The sequence below is a fragment of the Typopeltis vanoorti genome, chromosome 17 (genome assembly GCF_054136105.1).
Source record: "Typopeltis vanoorti isolate ZY-2024b chromosome 17, IOZ_Tvanoo_1.0, whole genome shotgun sequence".
Taxonomy (NCBI): Eukaryota; Metazoa; Arthropoda; class Arachnida; order Uropygi; family Thelyphonidae; genus Typopeltis; species Typopeltis vanoorti.
Window position 1 is genome coordinate 112,524,488 of NC_143565.1, and position 13,379 is coordinate 112,537,866.

At 36.4% G+C, this 13,379-nt stretch overlaps 1 protein-coding gene across 1 annotated transcript in view; it reads left to right on the forward strand.

Moving 5' to 3' along the window:
• The first annotated feature begins 2,714 nt into the window (after positions 1-2,714).
• LOC150097802 (cell adhesion molecule Dscam2-like) overlaps positions 2,715-13,379 on the forward strand; it is a 208,031-nt gene continuing 197,366 nt past the window's right edge. The window contains exon 1 of the mRNA XM_090407344.1: positions 2,715-3,227. Coding sequence (XP_090263470.1) covers positions 3,155-3,227 — 73 coding nt within the window. The 5' untranslated portion in view covers positions 2,715-3,154. The remainder of the gene's footprint in view (positions 3,228-13,379) is intronic.

Below are 13,379 nucleotides of genomic sequence, written 5' to 3' on the forward strand. Positions count from 1 at the left end.
CTTTGAGGTTTTACGAAATAATAATAATAAAAGGAAGAAGAAAAATAAGAAAGACCAGGAAAGATAAATTAACGCAAACGAAAAAAAATGGTCCTTCAAGGGTACAAAACATGTCAAAGAACAATAGAAATAAATTATGTATAGACTTAGTTAGAGGTTTTCATTGTCCAGTGTGAAACCACAACCACTTATTGGAGGCCTGAAGCGATTTGAAAATTTCTTTCTTGGTAGGCTTTCATCATTTCATTGGTTGGATTTCATCACCATAATTTGAATTATAGTCATTAATTTTAAGATATGCCAAAATCTATATTTTTCTGCATAAATTGTGTTCTCCAGGCTGATTTTCCTGGTGGAAAGATGAAAAACCAGCGTTTCAGAAGGAAGAATCCAGTCACCTCTATGATCAATAAATAAATTAATATAATACATACATCTTCAAGGCCCATCTTTTTTAATTGGGTTGTGGGGGCAGCAGCTGCAAGAGGAACTCCAATTGTCACGATCCTCCGCCACCAAGCTCAGGTGATCTGGTGGGACTTCCAAACATGTCCACCCAAGGTTTGGGATATAATCTATCCAGCGAGTCCTTGGCCTTCCACGTGGCCTCCCACCCTCTGGCTTGGGAAAGAGGGTGGGAGGCCTGGTCAGAAGGCCTGGTGGGAGGGTGAGAGACCTGGTCAGAATGCCACAAGAAAGGCTTCCAGCAGGGGAGCCTTTCTTGTGGCATTTTGACCAGGTGCTCGAACCAACGTAACTGTGATCTCTCAACACGGAGAAGCAAAGGTTGAGTATTGAGGGTTTCCCGAATTGCAGAGCTTCTGACACTGTTGAGTCTTGTCAGCCCTGCAACCCCTTGAAGGAACCTCATTTCAGCTGCTTGCATTTCAGTGTCCTCATTCTTTCAGTCATTACCCAACTTTCATGATCATAGGTGAGGAAGGGGACATAGATAGACTGTATTGAAGACAGCCAACTTTGCCTTCTGGCTTAACTCCCGCTTCAATACTACCGAAAGGCCAAGCCGCAGCAATATTGCCTTGCTGAGCCAATCCGAGTATCTACCTCTATGTCCCACTTTCCATCACTCGTGAATATGGACCCAAGGTATTTAAACTTCACCTGCCTCAGTGGGACTCCACTCATATGTAGAGTGCACTGGGATGATTGGCTTGAGATTGACCACACTGATCTTCATTCCAGCTTCTACACAAACAGCTACAAACCTATCCAGGGTCCGCTGGAGGTCATCTGTGGAAGAGCTAAGCAGATGTCCAATGCTACATCTTCCAATTCTGACACACTCACTGCCTCGGCTGTGCCTATCAATCCAGTCTATAAATATTATGAAAAGGAGGGGTGACAGAACACACCCTTGGCAGAGGCTAACGGAGACTGTGAAAGGTTCAGACTTTGTGCTATTTACTCTGATACAAAACTCTGGGCATTCATGCAGGTACTTCATGGCAGCTAATAGTTGACCATCCACTCCGTACTACTTGCCAAAGCTTATCCCGAGGAACCCGGTCATATGCCTTCTCCATGTCTACAAAACATGTGTAGACATTCTTGGCATATTCCCAAGATTTCGCGAGGACTTGCCTTAAAGTGAAAATTTGGTCAGTTGTGCTTCTACCAGGAAGAAAGCCACATTGTTCTTCCTGTAACTTTGACTCAACTATGCTCCTGCACCTTCTTTCCAAGCACCTAGCATACACTTTCCCAGGCAGGCTGAGCAGAGAGATGCCACGATAGTTACTGCAATCCTTCTGGTCTCCCTTTTTGAAGACTGGTATTATTATGCCTGTCTGCCATTGCTTTGGTGCTCGCCCAGATATCCAAGCAGCCTGACACACTCGAGTTAGCCAAAGAACGCCGTCTCGATTTAAGGCTTTTAGCATTTCGGGCCGAATTTCATCATCACCAGCAGCCGTGCCCGATTTTAGCGATTTTATTGCTAAATGGACCTGTTCTGCTGTAAGACTTGTCATCACCCCGATCTGCACCTCTTGGATGTCTATAGCTACTGGGCCACCTGGGTTAAGAAGGCTCTCAAAGTTTTCCCTCCATCCTTATAAATTAATATGATATAATATAATAATAGAAATTTTAAAAATATATTTTTTTTATTACTCTAATATGTAGGTTTAGAAACTTTCGTGGGTGGAAGTCACATTAACAAAAAAAAAATTAAAAAAAATATGAATTATTTTGTCGTGTGATTAGTATGTATGCTGGTGTTTCCACATCTATGAAGTTGTGGAGATAGAGTCCCAGAACTCCATCTGCAGCATTTAGGACTAAAAGGAAACAAAATCAGCCAACAAAAACAATTTGAGTCCTATTTAAAAGATCTTTGTAAAGGCCTTTATGATCAGTCCTGGGACTCCTCGAAGGTATAATAATAATAATCTTATTCATATGGTAGACTCAATGGCCTATTGCTAATGAACTCTAATCCTGTATACATGATTTGTAAACAATAGAATAGAAATTGAAATTTTTTTTTCAAAAAGTCGAAAAAGTTTCAAAGATTGTTTATAAACTGGAAAATTTTCTTTTTACTATGAAAAATCAATTTATGAGTATGAATTTTTTAATTATTATTATTTTGTTAGAGGAGCTGGAAACAAACTTTGATAATATATGCACGTTTCCCTTTCCCCACCTTAATGACGCATGCGCTTAGTCAAGAAGCATATGGTGTAAGCATGTCTTACGTTCGCGCGGGTATTGTTAGGTGACAGCTGTTTTTTTACGTGAGCGGAAATTCGGGTGTTGTCTACGTTATCTTTTGTAATATAGTATATATCATGAAACACCTTCTTCCCAGAGAGCTTATTGTGAAATGTGTTCGAAACGAAATGTGAACTAGCATTGGCACTGGAAGTTTTAATAAAAGAAGAGCTCGTCAATCTTGTATATCTAATTGGAATCCGTAATGTAACTGTGATTTTGCCTTTCTGATATTCTTGCTAACCTAAAAAGTCAATGATACTGGATGATGATCTGGATTTTCTTCTCTTCTATATATAGGTGATAATAGTCAGTTTACTCATGTCAAGTTTAGTGTGTGATAACATCAACAGAGCGTTTATCGCTGGGAGGTTGATTGTCGTGTTATGTAGTTAAGGATAATTACTAATCCAAAATCATGCTTCATGTGTACTTTGGGCCACTGTTCTCTGTATTATTACTGGTTCAGTTTTCGACGTCCCAATCTCAAGGTATGTTTTTTATTTCTGCGGATTCCTGATTTAGAGAATTTTGAATACGATCAGTTGATTTTATTGGTGGTTATTCATACAAACATACATTTATCCAATGTATGCATGCAAAGTTAAATCTATACGATGTCGAACAATTAGAGTTTAAGGGAAATATGTTTCATTCAGAGTTTTATTTTTGATTCTCAAATAATTCAGAAAGGAAATCATCGCACGTTATTTTAAGTATCTCATAATTGCATTACAGATATTCAATTTCCTTCAGTACTAGTTCCTAGAAAGAAAAAAAAAGCTTTAAAAAACAAAACAAAAAAACTTTTATATAACATTTTAATTGTGTTATATGCTATAGAAAACTTTGATATATCATTAAATATATTTAACAAAACAGTTAGAGGGGGGGGAACGAAGTTGATGGTTGAAAACTGAAATTGTGATCAATTACTGAAGCTCTTAAATTCGAGACTCTTTTCTCCTCCTACTTTCTGATGATTACCATTACTTGGTTTCCACTCCCCCAAATTTCAAATCTGTATTTTTAATGATACATGCCAAGAATTAAAATTTTAAATTCTTAAAGTAATCCAAGATGCATACTATTACAGTACTAGTATATGTGCCAAAAATTTGTCACAATTCGCATTTCTAATAAAATCCTTTAGTTTAAGTGCCTTTCTAAAATATCTTGCCTAACAAGCTATTTTTTTATAATTATTTTTTATCATTGGAGATTGAATATTGAATTAACATTTTGGTTAGACAGAGAATTGTAAACTGACAGCTGTGTACACCAAACATATCTGAGCAGTTATTGGGAATATAGTGATGTTATGTCACATTGATAACGAAAACCTTCCACATTTCCTGAACTGTCTTCTACCTATTTCAAGCATGTGCCTGAGCCACTTTGGATGAACTGATATCAAACAACTAATTAATGATCACCAATACGGATTGTACTATTTGTACTTCACAGCAGATTGAGGTAACCTTACACATCTTTGTACATAAGCCCTGGAAAAGTGTGGAGTGGCCTTCTTACCAATTTACCATCTCATGATGGTCTTCCTCCAGACCTCTGTGAATGGATTGCTAGCTTCCTCTGTGGTCTTCATTGTATGTCATGGGATATTTTCCTCTTATCAGTGGAGTGCTTTGGGATTCTGTGCTTTCACCCACACTCTTCCTTTTATACATCAGTGATCTTTCACTAACATTTGGTCCTGTTTAGCTTTGCAGATGACACATTCCATTCCTTCTTTTCATTCACAAAACCTTGTAATAATAAAGGATTTGGGTTTCATTATCTTCTTTACCAATTAAACTCCAATCTCTGTGCCAGTCATTAGTGGAGCAAAGATAATCAAATGAATTTTAATACTGCTAAGACACAATCCTGTATTATTTCCCAGAATAAAGTTCATGTTTCCCACTCCTTCACTTTTATCATAATATGTTTACCATCCAAGATCAGTTTTCTTTTCAAGGGTTGGCTATCCTAGCATAAACATATCATGTCCATATCCTCAGCTTCCAAAAAGCTTAATGTTCTTTTTCATTTAAACAGTACTTCTCTTATGCTCAACTCCTAACACACTATGAATTCCAGATCTGGTTGATTTTAGATATTGTTCTCATATTTTGGGATGGTGTACCGAAAAACTATTTCAGAAGGCTTGGTTTTATCTAGAAGAGACAGCTATTCACTTAATAGTTGACTCCTCTCTCATATCTTCAATTGCTTTCCCGTGGATGCTCTGTTTTAGTATACCGTCCTTTTCTATATAGGCATTTCTATTTCCACAGGAGCTGTTCTGCTGAACTGGCCACTACCACCATTTCTCTCTCTTTGTATCTTGTATGAACATGGGCAGCTTGGACAACATTCATACACTGTTCATTTCCAAACTTATATGATCAGCTTCTCATTTTCTTTGTTTTGTCTTTGGAACAGTCTTCCTCATACCATTTTCTCCAGTGAATACAACTCCCAACTCTTCAGGAAACGCACATTAACACGGATTTCTGTCTTCTGTTTAACCACTTGCCCATGCTCAGTACTATTGTGTTATCTTGAATTCTCATTAGGAGAGGTTGATATTTAAAAAAAAAAAAAAAAAAAAACTTGGAAGCAAACCAGTCTTTTTGTACACTAGTTAGGACTTGTTACAAGTCATATCATCTCAGATTATAAGCTTATTTTGTGCACAATGGGTGTTTTTCAAAATGTAAATGGCATTGTAGTTGTGTTGAAACCACAGAGACAAAGAAATAAAATAATGTATGTAGATACATTTTATAGATAATATAGATTATGGTTTTTGCTGTAGTCAGAACTTGCTGGTAGTTCTCAAAGCAAACGAAGAATTTTTTCACAAATCTTTTGAGCACTTAGCAACAAACAGCTACAGTAAGCTGCTTAAGTCTTTAACATTCAGAATATGCATTTAGAAAAAGATTAAGAGACTACCTCATGTAACTGAATAATGTTGACATATTATTTTAAATGTATATTATAAGAAATTACTCTGAATGTTATATATTATGTCTCAAGTATATGCTGTGTGTTGCATGTGCCCTCATAGTCATTTAATTAATAGTGACTGTATTTAATATAGTATTTAATATTTTTATATTATTACTATATTAATCACTTGCAGTTGTATTTTTATAGTAATTAGTATGACTTGCCCTTGGTTACACATTGTACAGTTCCTTCTAGTCTATTTCCATTTTCTGTTCTTTACTCCTAAATCGTTTCTTTAACCTATCAATTTCTATATTACCACTTAAACAGTAATTGTAGTATATATTTTGTAATATATGTAGTATTGCTCTTTACTGTCTGCTATTCTCACTTGTTCTAAATACTTGTATTACTGTTGTATTATATTTTCATTTGTATTACTTTTTCAGTGCTAATAAATTTTCAATATAAGCAAACTTTTCAATTCAGATCCCTACCAAGACAAAATAGTTTTGCATAACAGAACTAAATACACTGAACAAATTGTATCCTTTGGTCAGATGAGAGAAAAACTTAAAGCAGCTCTCTTGACATGAAATATTACTATTATGTGACAACTTGAAGGAGTCCAAGTTGTCATGTGAAGGCATTCTGCACAGCACAACTACCATCTTTGTCACTATCCACTGTCTACTGCTCACTAATAGTTGTGTGCTGTATGGCTGATTTGCTTATAAGATATATAATATTCAAGAGGAATGTAATCAGTAATATATACAGTAGCAAACAAATTAATACAAACACTCACATTTTTAAGAAAAATTTTAATTTTGCAAGAAATAGGTACAAAAATTAAACTCCAACTTTACCTAATATAAATTATTAGGTAAAGTTGGAGTTTAATTGAACTCACTTAAACATGGACTCTACCAAAAATTAGAACACATTTTTCTTATTTCTGCATCTTGAAACCATACTTTTATAATGGATTGTATTAAGTTATCCTTTGTATCATAATTTAAATCTCCTTTCACTATGGCTCAAAAATTTTCTATTAATTAATATCAGGAGTGTTACCTGGCCACTGAAGCAATTGGATGTTGTGATTTTTGAGAAACTTTTTTTTATTTTTATTTTTTATTTTTTTTTATGTATTGGTCACTTTTCATCATACCGTCAACTGGTACAAGTGATCCTGCACTGTCATCTGTGAAATAATCCCAGAACATCTTTTTAGCTGGGTGTTTAGGAGCTTATTGAAGGTAGGTGGGAGACGTCTTCTCAGCTGCTGATTTGTGAACATAAGGCTCTCACACACACACTCCTTGGACAAAGAAATGGCTCTCATCTGAGAATATGACCTTCTTCCACTTCTCAACAGTCCAATCTTTGTATACATTTGCCCACTGGAACCTCTTTTTCTACATAGCCTTCATCAAGAGTTTTTTCTTTTTTAGTCTGTGGACGGTTCTCCCTGTTTCCAGCAATCTTTGATGGACTATCATGTCAGAAACAATCCCACTAGCTGCCTAGACTATTTAAGTCCACAGCAGACAATCTTGGATTCACTTTGATTTTCCTAACTAGTAAACAATCTTGATTGTTTACTAGTTAGGAAAAGTGTAGTAAGTGTACTTTTTCTTTTTTGTCCACATTTTCCTTTTCTGTCAGAAGGATAGATACCCATCTTCCTAAACCTCTTTAAAATCACATTAACAGTACCCAAACCGACATCACATTCATTGGCAATTTGTGTTCGAGTCGTGGATGTGTGCTGAGAAAGAGTACATATTCTTGAACTCTTTCTTGGAGATGTATCCATTTTATAGCTACATGAAATGAATAAAACGCTACAAATGTCAACTTGTTTACACTATTAAAAATGTACAACACTATTAATAAACATTGTAGTTAAAGCATGCAGCTTTCAACCAAAATATTGAACTAAAACCAAAACCAAAAATAGTAAACCAAAATTAATATGAACTGAAACAAAGACAAAACCAAAAAGTTGAAAATTCAGCTTGTTTGGATTAATTTGTTCACTACTGTATCAGTCCTTTGCACAAGAAAGACCATCAGAAACCTGAAATGTGGAATGGCAGGTGGAGTGGGTAATATTTAACCTGATATGCTCAAATATGAAGGTATTAAATTTTACAGCTACATTGCATAATTCAGAAGACTTGGTTCACAGATCATATTCTGGGTGATTGGAGCAGAGCTCTTAAATTTCCCATCTTTAAAAAATAAAACAGTGAGAATGATTATTATTATTATGATGTGACACCTCCAGGGAGTCCAAAGACTCATCGAGGGAGGGTGTCTATTCTGCAACTCTGTCTCCACCCAATTTCCCAATTACAACAAACCACAACTACAATTATCATCTACACCAACGCCATTTACCGCCCACGATTACCACTAGTATTTTCACAGACAATCACAAACATCATGCCCACGACGGGATTTGAACCTGCAGCTTTTTGGCTGGAGAGCGGATACGCCTAAACCACTCAACCAGCCATGCTGGCTAGAGTACCTCTTCAAAATTATGGGAACAACTACTATGTTAGAGTAAAACTTCAGTTTAATATAAACCAAAATAATCACTTGATGCTTTGACCTTCACATTAAGGTCATCATCTGGAGCATCGGTTCCCAACCAGGGGTACACAGAAAATAATCAGTAATGGCGGAAAAACAAGTTAAAAAAAAAAAAAAAAAAAAAAAAAGCAAAACGTTAGTTATGGAATAATTAATGTCAAGTTTGAATAACTGCTAATGGAGACACTACGTGAAAAATAATCGGTAATGGTGGAAAAACAAGTAAAGTAAACAAAATGCAAGACGTTAGTTATGGAATAATAAATGTCAAGTTTGAATCACCGTTAATGGAGACAATTCAAAACTAGCTCACTTTAGGGAATGATGATTGGTGAGGGCATGGCTATGAACCCCTCCCCCCAAACCACTCTTCTACCAATCATTAGCTATTTTAAAAACAAGGGGTACAATTTATAGAAATGGGTTTAAAAGGGATACACAAATGGAAAAAGGTTGGGAACCACTGATCTGGAGTATACACATACATACAAAGAAATAAGCTGCAGTACAATCTATATTGTATGCTGTAGTTACATTGATTTAGTCAACTGTTAAAATTATTGGCACGACCTCTGGTGAAAAAAAAAAAAATTAAGCTAGAGAGCAAAATGTTTGCACAAACAAATTTTTATTTATATGCTACATATAAATTAGAACAAACCAGTATGGATGTGGCCAATAAAAGCTGAAAAATTGTTAGTCAGGGTTTGCTGGAAAACTTGAACCAAGTGGGCTGAATGTGTTCCATCCAAATTCTTGGGATTTTTAAGCCACTATTATTATTAAGATTAGGTCGGTTAATGAAAATTTCACAGGGGCTTCTTTAAATTTCTGTTCATAGCAGGTTTTTGTATGATGTAAGAAACAAGTACTTTTCCAATCAGTTTGGTGTAGGGTGTTAAGAGCTGTTAAGAGCATGATCTGAAAGGCCTGCTTCACCAAAATTGTTAGGTTCAATGTGTCATTTGATTTACATGGAGAATGTAAATCAAATGGTTGGCAAGTGGAACTCATTGCCAGAATGTGTTGTGAATGTGCCAGTGTAAATGATTTTGAGGTTCAATATATTATATTATTATTATTATATGACACCTCTAGGGAGTTCAAAGACACAGCGAGGGAGGGCACCTACTCTACAGCGTGTTTCCATCATATAATTTAATCATCTACCGCCGATCACCACCACTAGTATTTTCACAGGCAATCGCAAACATCCATGCCCATGGCAGGATCCAAACCCGCAGCCTTCTGGCTGGAGAGCGGATACTCTAACCACTCGGCCAACCAGGCCAGCAATATAATAGACATGTTGCTAGTGAAGTGGTCCTCCCACTGTGAGTCTACTGACTCCATGGAGGTTATGCTCCTACCCTTATCTCAGCTTCTTTTTTTTTGGGAAAACAACAGTACATTGTGCCCTTTGATTGGAAAAGAACTTAGTGATTCTCACTGTAACAAGAGGAATCTTCACATGGGCTTTTTCAATTGAAGGTGAATATTATTATACTGTATACGGGCAAATTGGCCATGAGAACACACACATACAGTATACTAGTAGTGGTGGTGGGCGGTAGATGGTGGTGTGTATTGATGGTAGTTGTGCCGTGTAGTTGGAGGATTAAGTAAGGAGACTGTTGTAGTGGAGGAGTATGCCCTACCACAATGAATCCTTGGAGGTGTCTCGTAATAATAATAAAATATTCTGTAAGAGCATATACTGACATGCGCTAGGAACTTTTGATATGCCTTTTTATGTGGAACCATAAAACATGAAAAGTTTTTGCATATCTATAGCACATTCATATTGTAGGTAGGCTAAGAATTTTTTTCTATTATTATTAATTTATATATATATTTATCTATTTTTAAAGTTTATTTTTGTGTTGTTTGGAAATCCTGCTCTAGAAGCCAAACATGAAACTTTTTCAGACCATGTTAGGTCTCCAAGAAGCAAAGCAATAGTCTCACACTGGGTGATGAAATTCATCTTTAAATGTATGGCTATCTAGATTATGTAACCTATCTGTGATAGTGTCCTAAATACTATCACATTAATGAAATATGCAAAAGAGCCAGCAGTGCCTTTCACTTGGCAGTTCAGTAAGAGTCTGGCAACGAAAAGTAACAGTCCAAGAAAAAGTGGAAAGGAGAAATATTGCCACTGTGCATGAGAGAATTCAGATCAATGGTGTGCAACTATAGGCCAATATGTATATCAGGTGTAGTGGCAAAGGTGTTCAAGAGACTGGTTAGAGACAGAATACAAACCTGGATTGACGAGAATGGAAATCTTTCAGGAGAGCAGCATAGCTTTGTTAAGGGAAGGTGTTGCTTCAGTAACTTGGTTACAGCCAGCAAAGGTTGGTCGATTGGTAGAGCCTCTGCTACTAATGGCTCACTCAAAAAGTTAAGCAAATTTGAGTGCAGTTAATAGTTGGAAGGGATCAATCGTTTGATGCTGTTGGCACTCTCTCTCTCTCGATGAGTCTTTGGACTCCCTGGAGGTGTCACATAATAATAATAATAATTTTATAGTAGGGTGGCTAGTGTATTGAACAGAGGAGATGATTATACTGTGATTTTTCTGGATTTGTTTAAGCATTTGAATAAGTACCACATGATAAACTACTGTTGAAATTGAACAGGATCAGGATGGGATAATCAGTTAGTAGCTTGGTTACAGGAAGGGTTGACTGATAGGAAGGAAGCAGTAAGTTGTGTGTGGGGATGTAGCATCCTAAAAAAAGGAAGGTGAGAAGTGTGGTACCACAGAGTTCTCTTAATTTATATATCAATGATATAGTTCAAGTTTGAGAGGAGAAATTCAGTTCTGACACAATGCAAGAGGATTTGAATAGGTCACTGCTAGGGGCTGAAGAAAGAGGATGTCACTTCAGTGTTACTAAGTGTCAAGTCTTGTGCTTTGGTCAGAGAAGATGGAAGGAGGTTTACCACGTTGGATGAACTTTGCACTAGGTGGAGGAACAAGGATCTGGGGATCGTGGTGGTGAAGGAGTAGTTCACAAGATACTTCACAAAAGTTTTAAAAGATACCCATAAAAATGCTGCTATAATGTGAAAAATCCTTACAGGTATGGATAAGTATTCAATAGTTCCTCTGCATCAGGCACTAATCAGACCATGGATGGATTTCTGTGCACAGATCTCTAGCCATCTGCTTATATGGATAGTAAGGATACATTGGAGTGCACAGGCAAATAGCTAAGACAGTTTGAAGATTTTGGAATGTTGCATGAGAATAGATTAAGGGAATGTGGTCTGCAGAGTTTGGTAATAGGAAGAGGAGAGGCGATTTAATTGAGACACCTGAGTTGGTGAGAGGCACATATCAGATAAGAGAATTATTGCACAGGGTAATAGATTAGAGAATGATAGGTCAAACCCAGAAATTGTATAAAGGTTGTGTGAGTAAGGAGTTGAAAAGGAGATTTTTTGCATGGTGGATGGGCAGAATGTTTTGCTGAAGTGGGTGCTGAATGTTTCATTGCTCGAATATCTTCAAGGAACTATCTTATCATGCCTTGAAGTTATTTATTGTTTGAATATTTTCAAGGAATGATAAGATAGTTATTATGGTCTGTGTGTTTTGATTTCCAATGATGAGTCTTGACTCCATGGAGGCCTGGAAATGATGCTAATACTATCCTGTTTTTTTTTTTTTTTTTTTTTTTTTTTTTTATTGTAACTCCCACCCACAAAAGGTTGTAAACCTATAGTACATTAGTACTTAATACTGTGTGTTAGCCATGGATTTTTTTTTTTTTTAATTTTATTTTTATATACAGGCAGTCCCCAACTTATCTAAGAGTTATATTCTGCAAACTTTACATTATTTGAAATTTACATAAGTCAGATTTACCCCCTTGCATTAATTACGCCCTGTTACTTACGTGTTCATAGTGTGTGTGGTGCATTAACATGTTTTAAAGATTCTTTGTATTATTTTCATTCACAGGATGCACACACAAATTAGATTTCAATATGTAATTATTAATGCAAGTAATACAGGTTGTCTAGGTCTGGAGATATAGGGGGGGAAAAACTGATATTTATTATTATTATTATTATTATTATTATTCAGGCCTCTCAAAAGACTCATCGAGGGAGGTCCTTCCTAAGACATAAAGTCTGTCAAGATTCATCGAGGAGAGGTCCCCCCCCCCTGAGAAACACAAAGTCTATCATACCACTCTTTAAACTCACTGACCGTTCTCGCTCCCACCACTCCATCAGGCAATGCATTCCACGGCTCAACCACCCTCCACACAAAGAAACCACTCCTTACCCTCTTGCTCACAGTTTCCTTTCGTAACTTCCAGGGATGGCCTCTTGTCATCACTCCTTCCTGCTGTTCAACCAAGCGAAAGAACTCCCCAGTGTCAACCCTGTAACCACCTCTCAACAGTTTAAAAGTCTCAATCATATCGCCTCTCCTTCTTCTATCCACCAAACTCTGCAGTCCACATTCTCTCAGCCGATCCTCATAAAACTATCCTTGTACAGTCCTGAAACCATCTTTGTCATCCGTCTTTGTATCCTTTCCACAGTTAATTTATCCCCTTCAAATCCTGGGGACCAAATCTGAGAACAATAGTCCAAGTGTGGTCTGATCAGAGACTTATACAATGGGTTATCATTCCGTTGTATAAACAACGGAATGATAACCCGTTGTTTATATGTATAAATGTATATATATTTATATGTATTTATATTATATGTATAAATGTATATATATATATATATATTATATAAAAAATGTATAAACAACAGCAGCAATCATCTGTGTTACCTTCACCACCTTTGCAATATGTCCCCTAAACTTCAGGTTTCTATCAATCATCAATCCCAGATCTCTTGTCTCCCCTACTTCCTCCAGTATAACTCCTCCCATAGAGGAGTTATACTGGAGGTTTCTCAGTTGAATACAAAGAAACTCCAAACACTGTTGGTTTTTCTGTAAATGTGTCTGAAAAACATATTAAGCTTTTTTGGAAATGTAACTAATATTGTTTATAAATAAATTCTTTCCCATGTTTCCACACATTATTATTATATGT